General features: G+C 37.7%; 1 protein-coding gene across 1 annotated transcript in view; it reads left to right on the top strand.

Annotated features, from left to right (window-relative positions):
• The window catches only part of Dhc98D (Dynein heavy chain at 89D), a 971,787-nt gene that overhangs the window by 636,898 nt on the left and 317,878 nt on the right, over positions 1–17,011 (top strand). Inside the window, exon 40 of the mRNA XM_090387912.1 lies at positions 9,659–9,880. Within this exon, the coding sequence (XP_090244038.1) occupies positions 9,659–9,880 (222 nt within the window). The remainder of the gene's footprint in view (positions 1–9,658; positions 9,881–17,011) is intronic.

Raw genomic sequence — 17,011 nt, 5'->3', positions numbered from 1 at the left:
GGTGCCTTTCTTGTGTTTATCTTCAACAATTTCTCCTCCACTCTACTCTCAGCTATTACAAGATTATCTAGCTTACTGCCAGAGTTGAATACACCTCAGGCATTCCCCTCCCTGAATAACTCCGCATGTGTGAATGTTGATGCAAAATATTCATTTAGTTTGTTAGCTACCTGAGCAGGATCATGAACAGTTGATCCATCGATATCAAGTGGACCAATCTGATTCATCCCCTTCCTTCTAGAGTTTACATAAATAAAGAACACTTTGCTGTTTTTCTTTGCATCCTTCGCCAAAGATTTCTCGTAATCTGCCTAACCTCCATTGTAACTTGGTTACAAACCATCTTATATCTATCATAGGCTTCTGTGTCACATATTAATTTATATGTATCTCATGTATTTTTATTCTCTGTCACATGTCTAATTGGTTCATCTGACATCCATTTAGGCCTAACTCTAGAACAATATTTCTTTGTTGGTATGAAAAGCCTAGTAGTTTCCTAGATTAATTCTTTGAATGCTTCCCATTTTGAATTTGCTATTGGTAACATCATCATCAGTTGGTTCCGCAGTGTAGAATTTAAATACTGTCTCAGACCACCGTAGTCACCTTTACGAAAGTAAAAACCCTTTCCTTTGCCCTTTATGGTAGTTACCTCTTTGAGTAAATCCCACTTCAGCACACTGTGATCACTGCCACCTAGTGGTCCTCTATATGCAGATTCTTGATGCATGAAGAATTATTACTGATAATCAGATGAAAAGTATTACTCCCTCTAATTGCCTCCTGAATATGCTGCTGTAGAAAACAATCATCCAATAAATCCACAAAAGCCTTGCTAGTGTGTAAGTGACCAACCCACAAATTCCAGTCAATATCCAGGAAGTTAAAATCCCCCATTATAAGACGCACTAATTTACTGGCCCACTCTATTTCTCTACACAATTCATTCTAATCATTAGATTCATTAGGCCTATAACCCACACCTACTCACATTTTTTCTTTCCCAGTGCTTATTGATGAATTTGAGGTATTGCTCAAAACATCAAAGGCAGATATTGTTGGGATATCAGAGACGTGGTGTCACACAGATATAAGGAATGCAGAACTGGAATTTGGGGAGTACAACGTCTACAGAAAGGATAGACTGGATAGTAAGGGAGGAGGGGTTATGCTATTAGTCAAGAAATACATAAAATCCAAGGAAGTGAAGCCAGTCGACCTCGCTGTACAGTGCAGTGTTGAGTCAGTTTCGTGTGACATAAGCATTGGGAGATCAAAATTGAGAGTAGGAGTGTGCTATAGCCTAATGACTCTGATGAGTATAATAAGAAACTGTACAGGGAAATAGAGTGGGCCAATAAATCAGAGAGTCTTATAATTGGGGATTTTAGTTTCCCAGATATTGACTGGAATTTGGGGGCTGGTCACACACACTAGCAAGGCTTTTGTGGATTTTTTGGATGATTGTTTTCTACATCAGCATGTTCGGGAGGCAACTAGAGGGAGTAATACTCTTGATTTGATTATCAGTAGTGATTCTTCATGCATTAAGAATCTGCAGATAAATGAATCACTAGGTGGCAGTGATCACAGTGTGCTGAAGTGGGATTTACTCAAAGAGGTAACTACCATCAGGGGTAAAGGGAAGGGTTATTGCTTTCGTAAAGGCGACTACGATGGACTGAGACAGTATTTAAATTCTATACAGTGGGACCAACTGATGATGTTACCAACAGCAAATTCAAAATGGGAAGAATTCAAAGAACTTATCTTGGAAGCTACTAGGCTTTACATACCAACTAAGAAATATTGTTCAGGTTTAGGCCTAAATGGATGTCAGATGAACTAATGAGACATATGGCAGAGAAGAAAAATGCATGGGATACATACAAATTAACACGTGACACAGAAGCCTATGATAGATACAAGTTGATCTGTAACCAATTACAAAGGAGGTTAGGCAGGCGAAGGCAGATTGCGAGAAATCTTTGGCAAGGGATGCAAAGAAAAACAGCAAAGAGTTCTTTACTTATGTAAACTCTAGAAGAAAGGGGATGAATCAGATTGGTCCACTTGATATCGATGAGTCAACTGTTGATGATCCTGCTCAGGTAGCTAAGAAACTAAATTAATATTTTGCATCGACATTCACACATGAGGAGTGGTTGATTGCTTGAACAAACTTCCATCTATCATTGTAGAGGTTGATAGCTTAAATAAATTCAAGGCAGAACTAGACAAACAGTTGGACCAAATGGATGGGTGCAATGAGAAGGTTTTTTTTTTTTTTTGGCTGATGGTGTATAAGCTTACTTTGTTGCATCATATGTCTCTACTAATGCTAATCGTAACCCAGATGCCTTACTTGCCCGTAGACTCGAAAGTTTTTATTAAATAAATGTGAAATATCAACATCATTAATTACATTTTTCAACTTCACTGCCATAATTTCTCATTGACTTAAAGGATTTTTTCTTCTGTTGGGTTCATCTGCAACTTCAGCTGGGGTAACCAATACTATCCCATGTCCATTACATAAGGGTCTGATATGATTTGTCCTTCTCTTCTTTGCATTTATATATGTGAAGAATTCCTTATCCCCACTCTTTACTCTTTCTTTGCTAGAGATTTATCATGTTTGTTTGTTTGTTATTTGGTTTTTAGGAGCATTAGCAACTAAGGCCATATTGCTCCGGGATATGCGGTTGTCATTCCCTGACCTTTCCGCATCCTCGTATTTGGTGGTGACGGCTCGAACCCCGGTCTAATCAAGAAGCGTGTGTTACGCACTGCTGCTCCTTCCCACCTGGCTACGGAGGTGCCAGATTTCTCATAATCTACCTTTGCCAGCCTTACCTTTTCTCTGGCACTATTACAGATCAATTTGTAGCTCTTATAGGCTTCAGTACTTTTTATTGTTCAGTAACATTTCCATGCTGTCGTTTTCTGCTCAAGTAATCTGGCAGCTTCATTATTCATCCAACTTGGAATCTTCCTCCTGGGGTATTTTTTTAATCATATTTAAGCATTCAAGGCTTCTGTGATTAATTTTTTAAAGGTCCATCATTTCTACTACCTGGGAAGTAGAAACGATGGAGATGCATTACCCATGCTTATACAGCCTTTTCAACTACACCAATGTTGTGTGATATACGACAGTATACTTGTACTTTTTTGTATAATTTTTTTTTACACATACCATAATTTGTTTTTTTCATTCCTTTACTCTTCTTCTTACTCTACTCTTTTCTTTATTTCTGTATTTCTTCTCTCTATTTCTGTCTTTACTCTTAGAGTGGGCCAGTAAATCAGAGAGTCTTATAATGGGGGATTTTAATTTCCCAGATATTGACTGGAATTTGTGGGTTGGTCACTCACACACTAGCAAGGCTTTTCTGGATTTATTGGATGATTGCTTTCTAAATCAGCATGTTCGGGAAGCAACTAGAGGGAGCAATACTCTTCATTTGATTATCAGTAGTGATTCTTCATGCATTAAGAATCTGCAGACACATGAACCACTAGGTGGCAGTGATCATAGTGTGCTGAAGTGGGATTTACTCAAGGAGGTAACTACCATCAGGGGTAAAGGGAAGGATTATTGCTTTCGTAAAGGCGACTACGATGGTCTGAGACAGTATTTAAATTCTATACAGTGGGACCAACTGATGATGTTACCAACAGCAAACTCAAAATGGGAAGCATTCAAAGAACTTATCTTGAAAGCTACTAGGCTTTACATACCGCCGACCTGGCTAGCCGGGTGGGTAAAGTGCCTGCCTGGCAACCCAAAGGTCGCGGGTTCAAATCCCGCCTTGGGCTTGGATCAAAGTACTGCAAAAACCCTGGGAGGTGCATTATGCCCACAGAAGCCGATGCGCCCAAAACTACCAAAAAAAAAAAAAAAAAAAAAGCTTTACACACCAACTAAGAAATATTGTTCAAAGTTCAGGCCTAAATGGATGTCAGATGAACTAATGAGACATGGCAGAGAAGAAAAATGCATGGGATACATATAAATTGACATGTGACACAGAAGCCTATGATTGAAATAAGGTGATCTGTAACCAAGTTACAAAGGAGGTTAGGCAGATGAAGGCAGATTACGAGAAATCTTTGGCAAGGGATACAAAGAGAAACAGCAAGGAGTTCTTTACTTATGTAAACTCTAGAAGGAAGGGGATGAATCAGATTGGTCCACTTGATATCGATGGTTCAACTGTTCATGATCCAGCTCAGGTAGCTTACAAACTAAATCAATATTTTGCATCTACATCCATACATGAGGAGTTATTCAGGAAGGGGAATGCCATAGATGAAGTAAACACTGACAGTGAGCTAGATGATCTTGTAATAATTGAGAGTAAAATGGAAGAGAAATTGTTGAAGATAAATACAAGAAAGGCAACTGGGGTGGATGGGATCTATCCAGTTATATTAAAGGAGGCAGCAAAGAAAGTAAGCAATCCGTTAGCCATAATTATGAGAGCTTCCTTGGACTCAGGGGAGGTACCCTCATACTGGAGATGTGCAAATGTAACCCCAATTCACAAAGGAGGATTAAAGGCTGACACAAGTAATTATAGACCTGTGAGTTTAACTTCTGTTCCAGGAAAAGTAATGGAAGCACTGTTTAAAGAAGCACTGCAGGATCATCTTGACAAGAATTCATTTATAGCTCGGACACAGCATGGTTTTGTTAAGGGAAGGTCTTGCCTGACCAATTTTATTGGATACTATGATGTAGTCACAAAGGAATTGGATGCAGGGAATAACTTTGATATTATATATTTGGAGCTTAGCAAGGCTTTTGATACTGTTGCACATGGAAGACTGCTGCACAAATTGGAGCAGTGTGGCATTGGTGGCAAATTGTTGCTATGGATAAAGGGATGGTTGAGTGGCAGAAGTCAGAGAGTGGTAATTAATGGACACTGCTCATCGTGGACTAATGCTATTAGTGGAGTCCCTCAGGGTTCAGTGTTGGGTCCATTGTTGTTTTCTGTATTTTTAAATAATATTCAGGATGGTATATCAAGCTTAATGTCCAAGTTTGCAGACAATGCAAGGGTTGGAAGGGTTGTTAAGGACGCTACTGATGCTATGCTGCTGCAACAGGATCTGGAAGGGTTGAGTAGATGGGCTGAGAGGTGGCAAATGAAGTTTAACATTGACAAATGTAAAGTACTACATACGGGAAACAGCAACCCCAGAGCAACGTACCAACTCTTTGGTACTACACTGGCAGTAGTAGAGAATGACAAGGACCTGTGGGTAATTGTGCAGGCAGATATGAAGTTCTCTGAGCAGTGCAGATGGGCTGCAAGAATAGCTCGTGGTGTCTTATCAATGATATACAGGAATTTTTTTAGCAGGGATAGGGAGATGATTATTCCCTTGTATAAGGCAATGGTCAGGCTGCACCTTGAGTACTGTATACAGGTTTGGAGGCCTCATTTCAAGAAGGATGTAGAGCTGCTGGAATGAGTACAGAGAAGGGCAACAAGGTTAGTGAACGGAATGAAGGGTTGATCTTGCGAAGAAAGGCTTAAGTTTTGCAAATTACAGTGTCTGGAGACTAGGCACCAGCGAGGTGATCTGATAGAGGTGTACAAAGCCTTGAATGGTTTGAGCATGCTCAATGCTGATGGGATACTGTCTCTTGCTCAGAATCACCTGAGAGGGCATAAATTCAAATTGAGGAAAGACAGATGTAGGATAGATGTGCGGAAATTTGCCTTTAGCCAGCAGGTAGTTGGTTGGTGGAACAGACTTCCATCCTTTGTTGTGGAAGTTGATAGCCTAAATAAATTTAAGGCTCAGCTAGACAGGTATTTCGAACGAACGGAGGGGTGAAGTGAAAGGATTTTTTTTTTTTTTTTTTTTTTTGGCTGATGCTGCATAAGCTTGCTTTCTTGCATCATATGCCTCTAATGCTAATGCTACTCTTTTAAAACCCTGTAGTCTAACGAAGGACCCTTATAATGTCACTCGATTGTCTGTCTGTCCATCCGTCTGTCACAGCATTGTATCTCTGGAACCACTCAACCAATTGACTTGAAATTTTTCATGGGTTTGTACATCACGTGGGCCATTTTGTCAACATCGTTTTGTCAACAACGATCAATATTGCCATATTGATCGTTGTTGACAAAAATATTTCTTTGAAATGGGGGATAAATGTGGGGGGTGGACAAAAATGTTGAAACCTATAGCTTATTATACACCATTGGAAAGAGCTCAACGAGTAGGTTTAAAATATAATTTTAAAATATTTTTAAAATTATTAAAAATGGTGGCACCAGACAGGAAAATGTGAGTAATTTTTGTGCCCCCCCCCCCATATTTCCTTCGCTAATGGAGATAAAAATTTAAAACCACATTAGCTAGGTGTTATTCAATGCTTATCAAGGGAAAACTATTCGGATTGAAAACTATCATTTACTTTTTGTGTTAAAATTATAAAACCAATTTTTTATTGCACTTCTATAGTGCGCGTCTTTGTACTAAATAACTCTCCTTTTGTTGACGAAAAAGTTGCTGAATAGTTAGTTAATAATTCTATAAAGGTCATATATAAATTTTGCGACAAGAAGTATTTTTTAACAATTTTCAAATGGCAAGGAGGTACTCAGAGAGCCAGTGTTGAGGCAGCGGTAGTGGGGAGACGCCTGCTCAGAATCTTGCACGGCTCTCACCTGCCAGTCACTTCTCCTCCAAGACTTTAATCGCTTCTCCAGGAAGAGTCACTTCTTCCACCCTTTTCATTCACAATAACTGGAAAGACTCAAATAGACAATGTTTTTGTTAGTTCCTCAGTTTTAGGCCAAGCTGGGGTACTATAAACTTTTTTCAGTTACTATAAAGCTGTCTATTTGAGATACTACACTAACAACCATTCGGGACTATGGCCCCTTCATCCTGAGTGCCCAGATTTTGGTAGTTGACCGATTTATTTCTGTATTTCTTCACTCTTTTAATATCACTTAAATTCACTTATGTATATCACTTATTACTTATGCCTTATGGGTACTGTCATTGGCCCTGTATATGAAATTCATGTGTTTGTGGGTATTAAATGGATGGCCATTGCACAAATCAGAAGGAATTGGAAAGTTGCTGGAGAGGCCTTCATCCTGCAGTGGATTGAAAATGGCTGATGATGATGTCATCGGCCCTTGTCCATAAATATCTTTTCTCCTTCCTTTTTTTTTTTTTTCTATTTTCACTTTCTTCTATTTCCCTTTATATAGTATCGGTGTAATACACCATAGTTAACCCATAAATTTGAACTACATAAGTAGTGTAGAAGGCATTGTTTTAATTGTATCTCATATTGTGGTTGCCTTCACAACGAGATAGCACTATTGCACTACTTCAAATAAATAACGCTTCTCTAGTAGAGAAAACTACTGTTATTTATTTTCAGAGAATACCACCACCCAGACAATCGTTTCGAAGCTATTGTGAATTTAATGTGAAAAAAAACCCATTGGACCAGATCTATAAAACCAAAGAAATGAGTTATAAAATTTAAACCTATATCATGGAACTGTTTTGATGAGAGCCTAAGAGATCTAGATTTTTATCAAGAAAACTGAATTTTGTAATAAACGAAAAAAAAAAAAAAAACCCAGGTGCTCTTTTTTTTTTTTTTTTTTTCCTCCAAATAACTAAAACCAGTATTTAAGATGAACCTCATCTCCAACCAAACTGCATAGAAGAGGTGGCTCTCCCCACCTTTTCAGAAACTTATCTGACCCTAAACACAATTTTTACAGCTGTAAAAACCTTTGCATGGAAGCAGACATTGTTTGTTTCAAGTCCCAAAGAGATTCCCTAAAGGTCCCAAACCTTTTCCGTTTTTGAAGCCTCCACACGATATTTTGCCTCTGTAATTAAAAATATCGTGAACATTTTTTTCTTGCCCAAGGGATGATTGAATTGCAAGTAAATTACATCCTCCAGTGTGAACTGTCTTATCCTCAAAAATCTACAAATTCTCTTCCAGACTTCCTGCGCGAATCGACAGTAATAAAGTAAATGGCATACTGTTTCAATTTCGGTACAGAATTCGCATAATCTGTTGCCTGTCTGACTAAATCTATACGTGATATCGTCCACTGGTATGTTTCCGTAGCCAACCCTCCACAAAAAATCAATACGCGATGGGTAGTTTCCGCCAATTTTTAGAAACAACAACAACTGCGCATTATGGTTTCCTAAATTTGGCTTTTCTGAGTTAAACAGTGCCCAGTAGAGTCGTTTTAAACTACCCTTAAAAGGATCTATATCTTTCTCCCTTAACTGCGTGCACATATCCCGAATGTTTTTGTAATATATAGGAATTGGCTCTGCTTTTGGCCCTAGATAATTGCCGCCTTTAATTATGGCTGTATTAAATCCCATAAAATATTTTATCAATACCGCTACTAAATGGTTAGATTGCACCATATTAGCCACGTCCAGCAGTCTCTTACAGCTACACCTCAAATTAATTTTTGGAATACTTATTCCCCCATCTTCCCATGGTAAAAATAAAAATTTCTGCACTATCTCTTGCCGTTTTCCTCCCCATAGAAACTGAAATGTTGGAACATAAAATCGTCTCATTGTCCTAGCTGTGATTCCTTTTATAAACACCGTTTATAAGATTATAGGAAAAATTACGGTTCTAACAATAATGGATTTGTTCTCAAAAGAAAATTGTCCCACTTCCCACTCTTTTAAACTTTCCCGTATTTTAGTGGTGAGCCCTCTTACAGGTAGCATGGGACTCTCTCTAAATGGAACTCCCAATATTTGAATCGATTTATCCAACTCCACTTCTCGTTGTGGTAAAGGCCGATGTACCCATTCCCCTAACGAAGATAAAACTAGGAATTTGATCCTAGTTTTATCTTCGTTTCAAAGCTATTGGGCTTCATTATCAGTGGGCAGACAGATATCCTGGTAATACAACATGCCATCACGGTTGCGAAGTTATATCCACAATATGAGAGATGCCAAAGGGTATTGGTAAAAATGTAATTTGAAAATGAAATGCACAAGGCATAATTCTTATGGGTTTTGGTAATTAACTATTTAGTATCGGTGTAAATACACCACTGTTATTTATTTTCAGAGGATACTACCACCCAGATGAAGCCCAATAGCTTCGAAACGAAGCTGCTTCATCTGGAAAATTCATGAAAATAAATAACAGTAATCTTCTCTACTAGAGAAGCATTATTTATTTGAAGTAGTGCAATACCGCTAACTCGTTGTGAAGGTAACCACAATATGAGATACAATTAAAACGATGCCTTCTACACTACTTACGTTCAAATTTATGGGTTAACTATGGTGTATTTACACCAATACTATATAGTTAATTACCAAAACCCATAAGAATTATGCCTTGTGCATTTTATTTTCAAATTTCCCTTTATATAATATTTTGTTTATATATATATATATATATATATATATATATATATAAACACACATAGACATCCTTTTTGGCAAGTGTATGAACAAACTTAATAATTTAAATATGCCATCTTGAATTTTTGTATCATCTATAAGATAATATATATATTGAGGAAAGGTTCAGTTTGCATTTTTATGTATAAATAATATTTATTATTAAAATGATTAAAATTTGTTATTTTAGGTGGAAAAAAGAACTGCAGGAACTTCAAGAGAAAAAAATTTTTTTGATTGGTGATTGCCTATTATCTTCTGCATTTCTTAGTTATACAGGAGCTTTCAACTGGGAATTTCGTAGTAGCATGGTTTCTGATGATTGGCAACAAGATATTTTGTCCAGAGAAATACCCATCAATCAGCCTTTCCGTTTGGAACAATTGCTTACTAATGATGTGGAAGTGAGCAAGTAAGACTTACTGAAATATATAGATAAACATTTAATTTATATCAGAATTTTTAACTGGATTTGGAGAAGAAAAATGAAAAGTTTAAGCATAAACAAATTTTCAACTTTGTAGGAGTTGATATCAATAGTAATATTTATTTCTCCCTATATTTCATTTACCGAACAGATAAGAAAATTATTCCAGATATCTTTAGCTAAAACTGAAACTTTTTAAGCAGTGTAATTTTTTTTTTTTTTTTTTTTTTTTTTTTATGCTTGATCTGACTCTTCTTCGTCTCACTGTCATAACACAGTTGGTAAAATATTTTCTGCGTCTTTCTGCAAAAACTCAGTTATTTTCCATTGTTTTCTTTTTGCTAAAACAATATAGTAAAGCTATGTTAATAGTGCATTGCATTTTTAAAAAATTTTTTTTTAAATTTCTACTTCTTTGATTTAACAAATTGGCCATCAAGTGTGCTGGTATACATTACAGATAGAAAACACTGGATAATAGCATTATTCTCCATTATATGCAATCTTTTCATAATACTGTGTGGTGCAAAGCTAATTAAGAATGTCTTTCAGTAAGATGCCAAAGTAAGATTCCATGTATTGTAAAATCTGAAAAAAGGTAACACGTCTTTCTTGCGTACTGTATATAGATGCAAATTTTCAATTTCAAGCAACAGGAAATGTGATGTATGGAGCTATTTGAAAACAGATAAGCATAAAGACAGCTCATAGTGTACAGAAAGATACAAAAAATAGATATAAAATAGATGGAATAAACCATATCAAAATATGAAATAAACAATAATCAAAATGTTTATTTCTATCTTTCATAATAAAACATAATCTCTCTCTCTCTCTCTCTCTCTCTCTCTCTCTCTGAATGGTGCTGATCATTAGTATTACAATTATTATTACTGCATGGTGATATCTGGAAAGGGGCAAACATATCAAGAGACTTCCCTCTTTCATATTCCCTCTTCCTTGAATTTATTCACACCACCTACATCCAGAATCTCAGATGGAAATTTGTTCCAACAAAAAATTATCTCCTAGATGAAGGCAAATTTTGGCACACGTATTAAAAAAATTGCAAATTAAAACTGATATTATATGCAACTAATAAAAGGTAAACTTTTTTTTTTCTTTTTTTTTTTATGTAAACCCCAAACACGAGAGGTATTAGAACCTATAGTGCTAAGTACCATGCTTGGGTTGGAGGTTGAGAAGACGAAAGAAGATATTTGTTGACATTGGACTTGAACTTCTGTAGACTGTAATTTTCAGGAAATACGTATGAAGGAAGGTTGTTCCAGAAAACAGCAGTTGATGAATAAACAAGGAAGATGAAAAGTTGGTTCTGTGAGTTTGAAGTTGGACAGTAAATGCATGTTGGCTGGTGGCTGCACGTGTTCGGACTGTTTTGAAAGAGAGAGCAGGAATTATAGAAGCCAATTCAGAAGACCAGTGCCCATGGAAGTATCTGTAGAAGAGGCATGCAGCTGAAAGAGTACATCTATGAGATAGCGAGTGGACAGACTCTGTTAGAGATGAATCATTAATTAACCTAACTGCCCTCTTCTGAATGGAATCAAGAAGCCTGAGAGAGGTTTTGGGGACACCACCCCAGATGTGGGAACAATATTCCGTGGCAGGGCGGATTTGCGATTTATTATTATCAGAGTGAGCAGCTGTTTGGAAGAAAACTAACGCCGAGAGCAAAAGAGAAAACGAAGTTTTTTAGATGCAGAGGAAGCAATATTTCTAATTTGCTTGTGCCAAGAGAGATTAAAAGTCAGGGTAATCCCCAAAAGAGATATATCATTTTCCCTCGAAATCGGAGTGTCACTAAAGATAAGCATAGGAGCAGAAGAATCCTTTTTGCAAGATATAAGACAAGACAAGACTGAGTTTTAGAAGGATTGAAATCAACTAAGTTGTCTTTGCCCCACTGGAGAATTACCCGAAGATCGTCATTTAAGGAATTGGTAGCAGATTTTCGAGAAGTTGAAGCTGATTGAGCAAGGCAAGGTTTCTCAAAATGGAAAGTACAATGCAATGTGCTATCATCGGCAAAACTATGGATAGGATTTCCAGTCAATGGAAGAAGGTCATTAATATACAAGAGGAAAAGAGTGGGGGAAAGAACTGAACCTTCGAGGACACCGGCATTAGTGGAGAAGTTAGAAGACAGAGAACCATCTACCATCACCCTCAGTGAGCGATCATAGAGAAAACTGGATAACCAGTTACTAAAAATAGTTGGCAAACCATAAGATGGAAGCTTGTTTAGAAGACCTTTATGCCAAACACAATCGAAAGCATTTGAGATGTCAAGAGCAACTACTTGTGTTTCACCAAACCTTTCCATTAGTCCATAAATGGGTAACATAAGCCCGAATATCACCAGTGGATCGACACTGGCGGAATTCATACTAGTGATCGTTGATCAGATGGAAGGTTTCTAGGTAGTTTAAGAATTGGCGGTTAATTGATTTCCCCATTACTTTAGAAAGAGTAGAAGTAATTGCAATGGGATGATAATTGGATGGGAGGGATTTGTCACTCTTTTTAGGAACTGGCTGGATATGAGCAAATTTCCAAGCAGAAGGAAAAACACCTTTGGAATAAGAAAGTGAAAAAAGGCGACAAAGAATAGGAGTAAGTTCAGTAGCACAGGTTTTGAGAACAAGTGGAGAAGTACCATCGGGACCTGAAGCTTTCTGACCATCAAGAGTCGTCAAAACCTTTCTGACATCCTTTTGATGGAAGACCATAGGAGGCATTGAACGGAGCATGTTGGGAATGGTGTGAGCTGTTTAACCAAGATCATTAACACATGAGTTGGAAGAAAAATGCGATGCTAGCAGGTCAGCTTTGTCCTTGGCTGAAGTGACAACAGAACCATCTGGTTTGGACAGAGGTGGGAGCAGAGTTGGAAAAAAATTTCAGCCAATAGCTTTGGCAAGAGACCAGAATGCTCAGCTACCATTAGGGCAAGAAGCAAGTTTTCTACTCTTAGCCTGTTCAAACTCTAGTTTGGACTGATTAATAACTGCTTTACAATTGTTGCGAGCTTTGGTGCAGGCAGAAAATGAAACTAAAGAATTAGAAACAAGCCAATTACGATATGCAGCATTCTTCTCTTGAACAGCCTTAGCACATTTATTGGAAAACCAAGGTTTAGTTAAAGGATGAGATTTTAAAGTGGAGTTGGGATAAAGGATTCCATTCCTGCAAGAATAATTTCACTGACACGATCTGAGCAAACGTTGACATCAGAAGTTTTGAAACAGTAATCCGACCAAGGAAAAGAAGAAAAGAAATCTCTCAAGTCATCCGTTTTGCATTCTTGTAATGCCAAACAACACGAGGTTGGGAATAGCCATGAGATAAAGGCTCCATAGGAGAAGAGAGAATCACCAAGTTGTGATCTGAAGTGCCTAAAGGGCTTCTCACTTCAACCGTGTACTTAGAAGGGGGAGAAAAAGATCAAGCGTGTTGGCTGTATGATTAGGATTGTCCATTATTCTTGTAGGTAAATGATCAATCTGTGCAAGGTCATTTGTAATTGCAAAAGCCTCAGCATGTCGACCAGCTGGGTCGGTGTGACCAGAAAACAGAAGCCAGCTGGAGTTGTGAACATTGAAATCACCAAGGAAAATTACCTCACTGTTAGGAAAGTTGGACTGGAGAAAGTCAAGTTGCAAAGAGAGAAAGTCAAAGAGCTCCAAGTGATTAGTGGAGTTGGGAGAACAGTAGAGACAACAGATGAATCTGACACAATGAGGTAGAGAGATTTTAAGCCAGACGATCAAAGAGAGGAGGTGCCAAATTGCCAAGTCTCTGACAGGGAATATCAGAATGGACATATGCACAAGTACCACCTTGGAGGCAAAAGGAATCATACAGCGAATAATTTGGACATCTGAGATGAGCAGTAGTTGAATCAACCAATAACTGAGATTCTGTCAGAAAAAGTACATGGGGTTTGGCAGACTGCAAGTGGAAATGGACATCATTGAGATTAGACCACGTATATTTGTGAAATGAATTAGGAAGTGCTTGGGAGGTTTAGATCTTTTTGCAGATAAGTTTGCTCTATTAGTTTGACAATTTATGGTGTATTCAATAGTAAGAAAAAGTGGGTGGGACATGCTGTATGAAGTAATGAAATTTTTGGATATGGCTTACACATTGTAAGAATATACCCACATCCTTGACATAACGTGGCCTCGACAATGCTCCCTGCATACACACTACTCGGACTCCTTCCAGTCACTATCTGGCAGAGTAGAGGTAGCAAGATTATACACTAGCTGATCTAGAAGCCTCCTAAAGAGTTACCAATAGGTTCGGTCCTGTGTTCTAACTAGCGGCTGGCCTGCAAACACCGTTTTAGAGCTGTACCCTCGAAATGTAAGTCATATTGGATCTCGCCACGATGTTCATCATAACTTCAAAACTCATCAGTCATACTGCATGATGGAAGAGATAGGGAAGGGTTGACCGGAACTTAGCTCTAGAGACTAAACATGGGTTCCACCACTTCAAGCCTCCAATAAGCAAAGTGGTGGTATTGCACCGGTTGATGAGAATCATCTACCACTTAGTACCGCCTGGTAACATAGAGGGTTGGCATTCCTCCATGTGGTGTGGGCACCACACCTCGACCCCTGCTTACGTTGGTTCACACCTGGGTGGTCACCCACCATGTACTTGTGCATGGAGGTTATACCCAGGATTACTAACAGTCCCACCATTGTGAAGGGCAAGCAAAAGATTTGGCTGTCACAGACTCTCCGGACTTCGCCGAAATTGGGTCCACTTGACTTGAGTGTCACCCGAATATCAGTTCCATCGGCGTTTTAGACTCCCAGGTAGCAAGTACAGCTTGTCTGGCATATCTGAGGGAATGTCTGTGACAACCTCAAGGACCATTAAACTATTAATATAAAGAAATTAAAAGTGATAAAACATGCATGAAAATAAAAGTGATAAAACAAGCATGAAAAAGCTTCCAAGGTGATGAGCCTCTTTATCAGCTTCTTATTCAAGTTGATAAAGAGGCTCATCCACCTTGAAAGTTTCTTCATGCTTGTTTTATCACTTTTATTTGCTTTATATTAATAGTTTATCTTTTATTATTTTTTGTTTTTTTATTAACTGTATATAATATCAGTTTTAAAATGTACATAGTGTATTTATTTATATATTTTTTTATATATTTTTTTTATCTATCAGCATCCAACTCATCCAGCATCCAACTATACTTGATTTATTTTTAATAAACCTCATTCCTCTTCTCCATACCAAATCCAACGGATTCACATCCTTCCTGAAATGACGCTTCCAGACCTTTATGCAGTACTCAAGATATGGCCAAACCATTACCTCTCTATGATATGATAATCACCTCCTTATCCCTGCTGAAAATATTCCTATGTATCATTGTCAAAATGCCATGAGTTGTTCTGGCAACTTGTCTGCACTGTTCAGAGAACTTCCTCTCTGAACAGTGCAGTTACCTCTCTCACAGTTACCCCAAGGACCTTTTTTTTATTCTACATTGCCCTGAGTGTGGTGTCACAGTGTTGGTATGTTAATCTGGAATAACCACTCCCCATATGAAGTACCTCACATTTGTCAATGCTAAATTCAATTGCCAATTCTCAAGTCCATCTGTTTAATTTTTCTAGATCTTGTTACAGCAGTATATCCTGGTTACTGTCATTAACTACCCTGCCAGCCTTCATATTATATGCAAATGTGGATATTAAACCTGATATTCCCTCATATATTATTAATAATGATAGAAAACAGTATTGGGCCTGTCTGCTGAAACAGATGTAGACAAGGGCACCCAGATTGGTGAAGGGTACAAAAGGGCGCTCTTATCGAGATAGCCTTCAGTTCTGCAAGTTGCAGTATCTGGAGACTTGTGCATATGTGGAGGGTAGTCCGATTGAGTTGTTTGGGGCCTTGAATGGACTGAGTAAGCTGGGTGTTAATGGCATTCTTCCTCTTACTGGGACTGCACACATAAGGGGCACACAAATTCAATTTGAGGAGGAGTGGTTGCAGGATTGATATGCAGAGGTTTGCCTTCAGTCAGTTGGCAGTTGATTGTTGGAACAGGCTTCAATCTGTTGTTGTAGAGGTGGATGGTTTGAATGGATTCAAGGAAGAACTGGACAAATTCTTGGGGGGGAGGTATGGATGGGCAAAGTATGTAGGTTTTTTTTTTTTTTTTTTTGGCTGATGCTATATAAGCTTGCTTTTATGTGTCATTTTAACACCACTACTACCTTTATCACATTCTGTCAAATTCATTTGTTTCACTCGTTGTTTTCCCCATTCTACAAATCACTCAAATTTTAATTTTCTTTGAGAGGAAATTAAAAGTTCTCCAATTCAGCTTTAATAATACAGAAGTATTAGTAATGAATCTAGAAAATCAAAGCTTTGGTGGCTTAGTTTTCTAGTTGCATCTTCAGTACCAGCTGCATCATAGTATATGCCACAGATAATTATTTCAGAAAAAATCTCAATATCTTCACCAGCTGGTGGAGATACTAAGACTTTTGTTCTGTAAGTAATGATCAAACAAGTTGTTTCATTAAACTAATATAGTGTGAAAGAATCTTAACCAAGCACACCTAACACTTTTCATCATTGTTTTCACCCTTCGAAGTACACAGTTATAGTTATTTGTCCTCTTGGTTTCCCAGTTCACCAACTTTGTGCTGGTGTCTTCTCCAATGAACTCTTTCTCAGCATTGTATTGAGTGACATTAGAGGATTTAAAACAACACATTCCTAGGATTTTCATTTTAAATCCTCTGATCCTGATATTTACTCAGATCATGTCAGTAAAATTATAAATTATTCCTGTAGGGACGAACTGCTTCATTCTTCATTCCATCTTAAACTCACATAATTTATGAAAACCATAATTTTCCAATAAATTTGCTCAGCTTGTTCTGGATTAGAATATAGCATATTGTAACTTGTTTGTATCCAGATTGTCAGTATCATATTTTCTTATCCCAAAGCACCAAATTTGATTTTGCAAAGACTTTGAGCAGGAAATTTATTTCTTGTACAATTAGTAGTTCAGTTCAATGATATTGTGAAATC

The sequence above is a fragment of the Mastigoproctus giganteus genome, chromosome 2 (genome assembly GCF_048544385.1).
Source record: "Mastigoproctus giganteus isolate SK-2022 chromosome 2, ASM4854438v1, whole genome shotgun sequence".
NCBI classification, from domain to species: Eukaryota; Metazoa; Arthropoda; class Arachnida; order Uropygi; family Thelyphonidae; genus Mastigoproctus; species Mastigoproctus giganteus.
The sequence above is the reverse complement of the archived record's forward strand: the minus strand, read 5'-3'. Positions and strand labels throughout refer to the sequence as shown.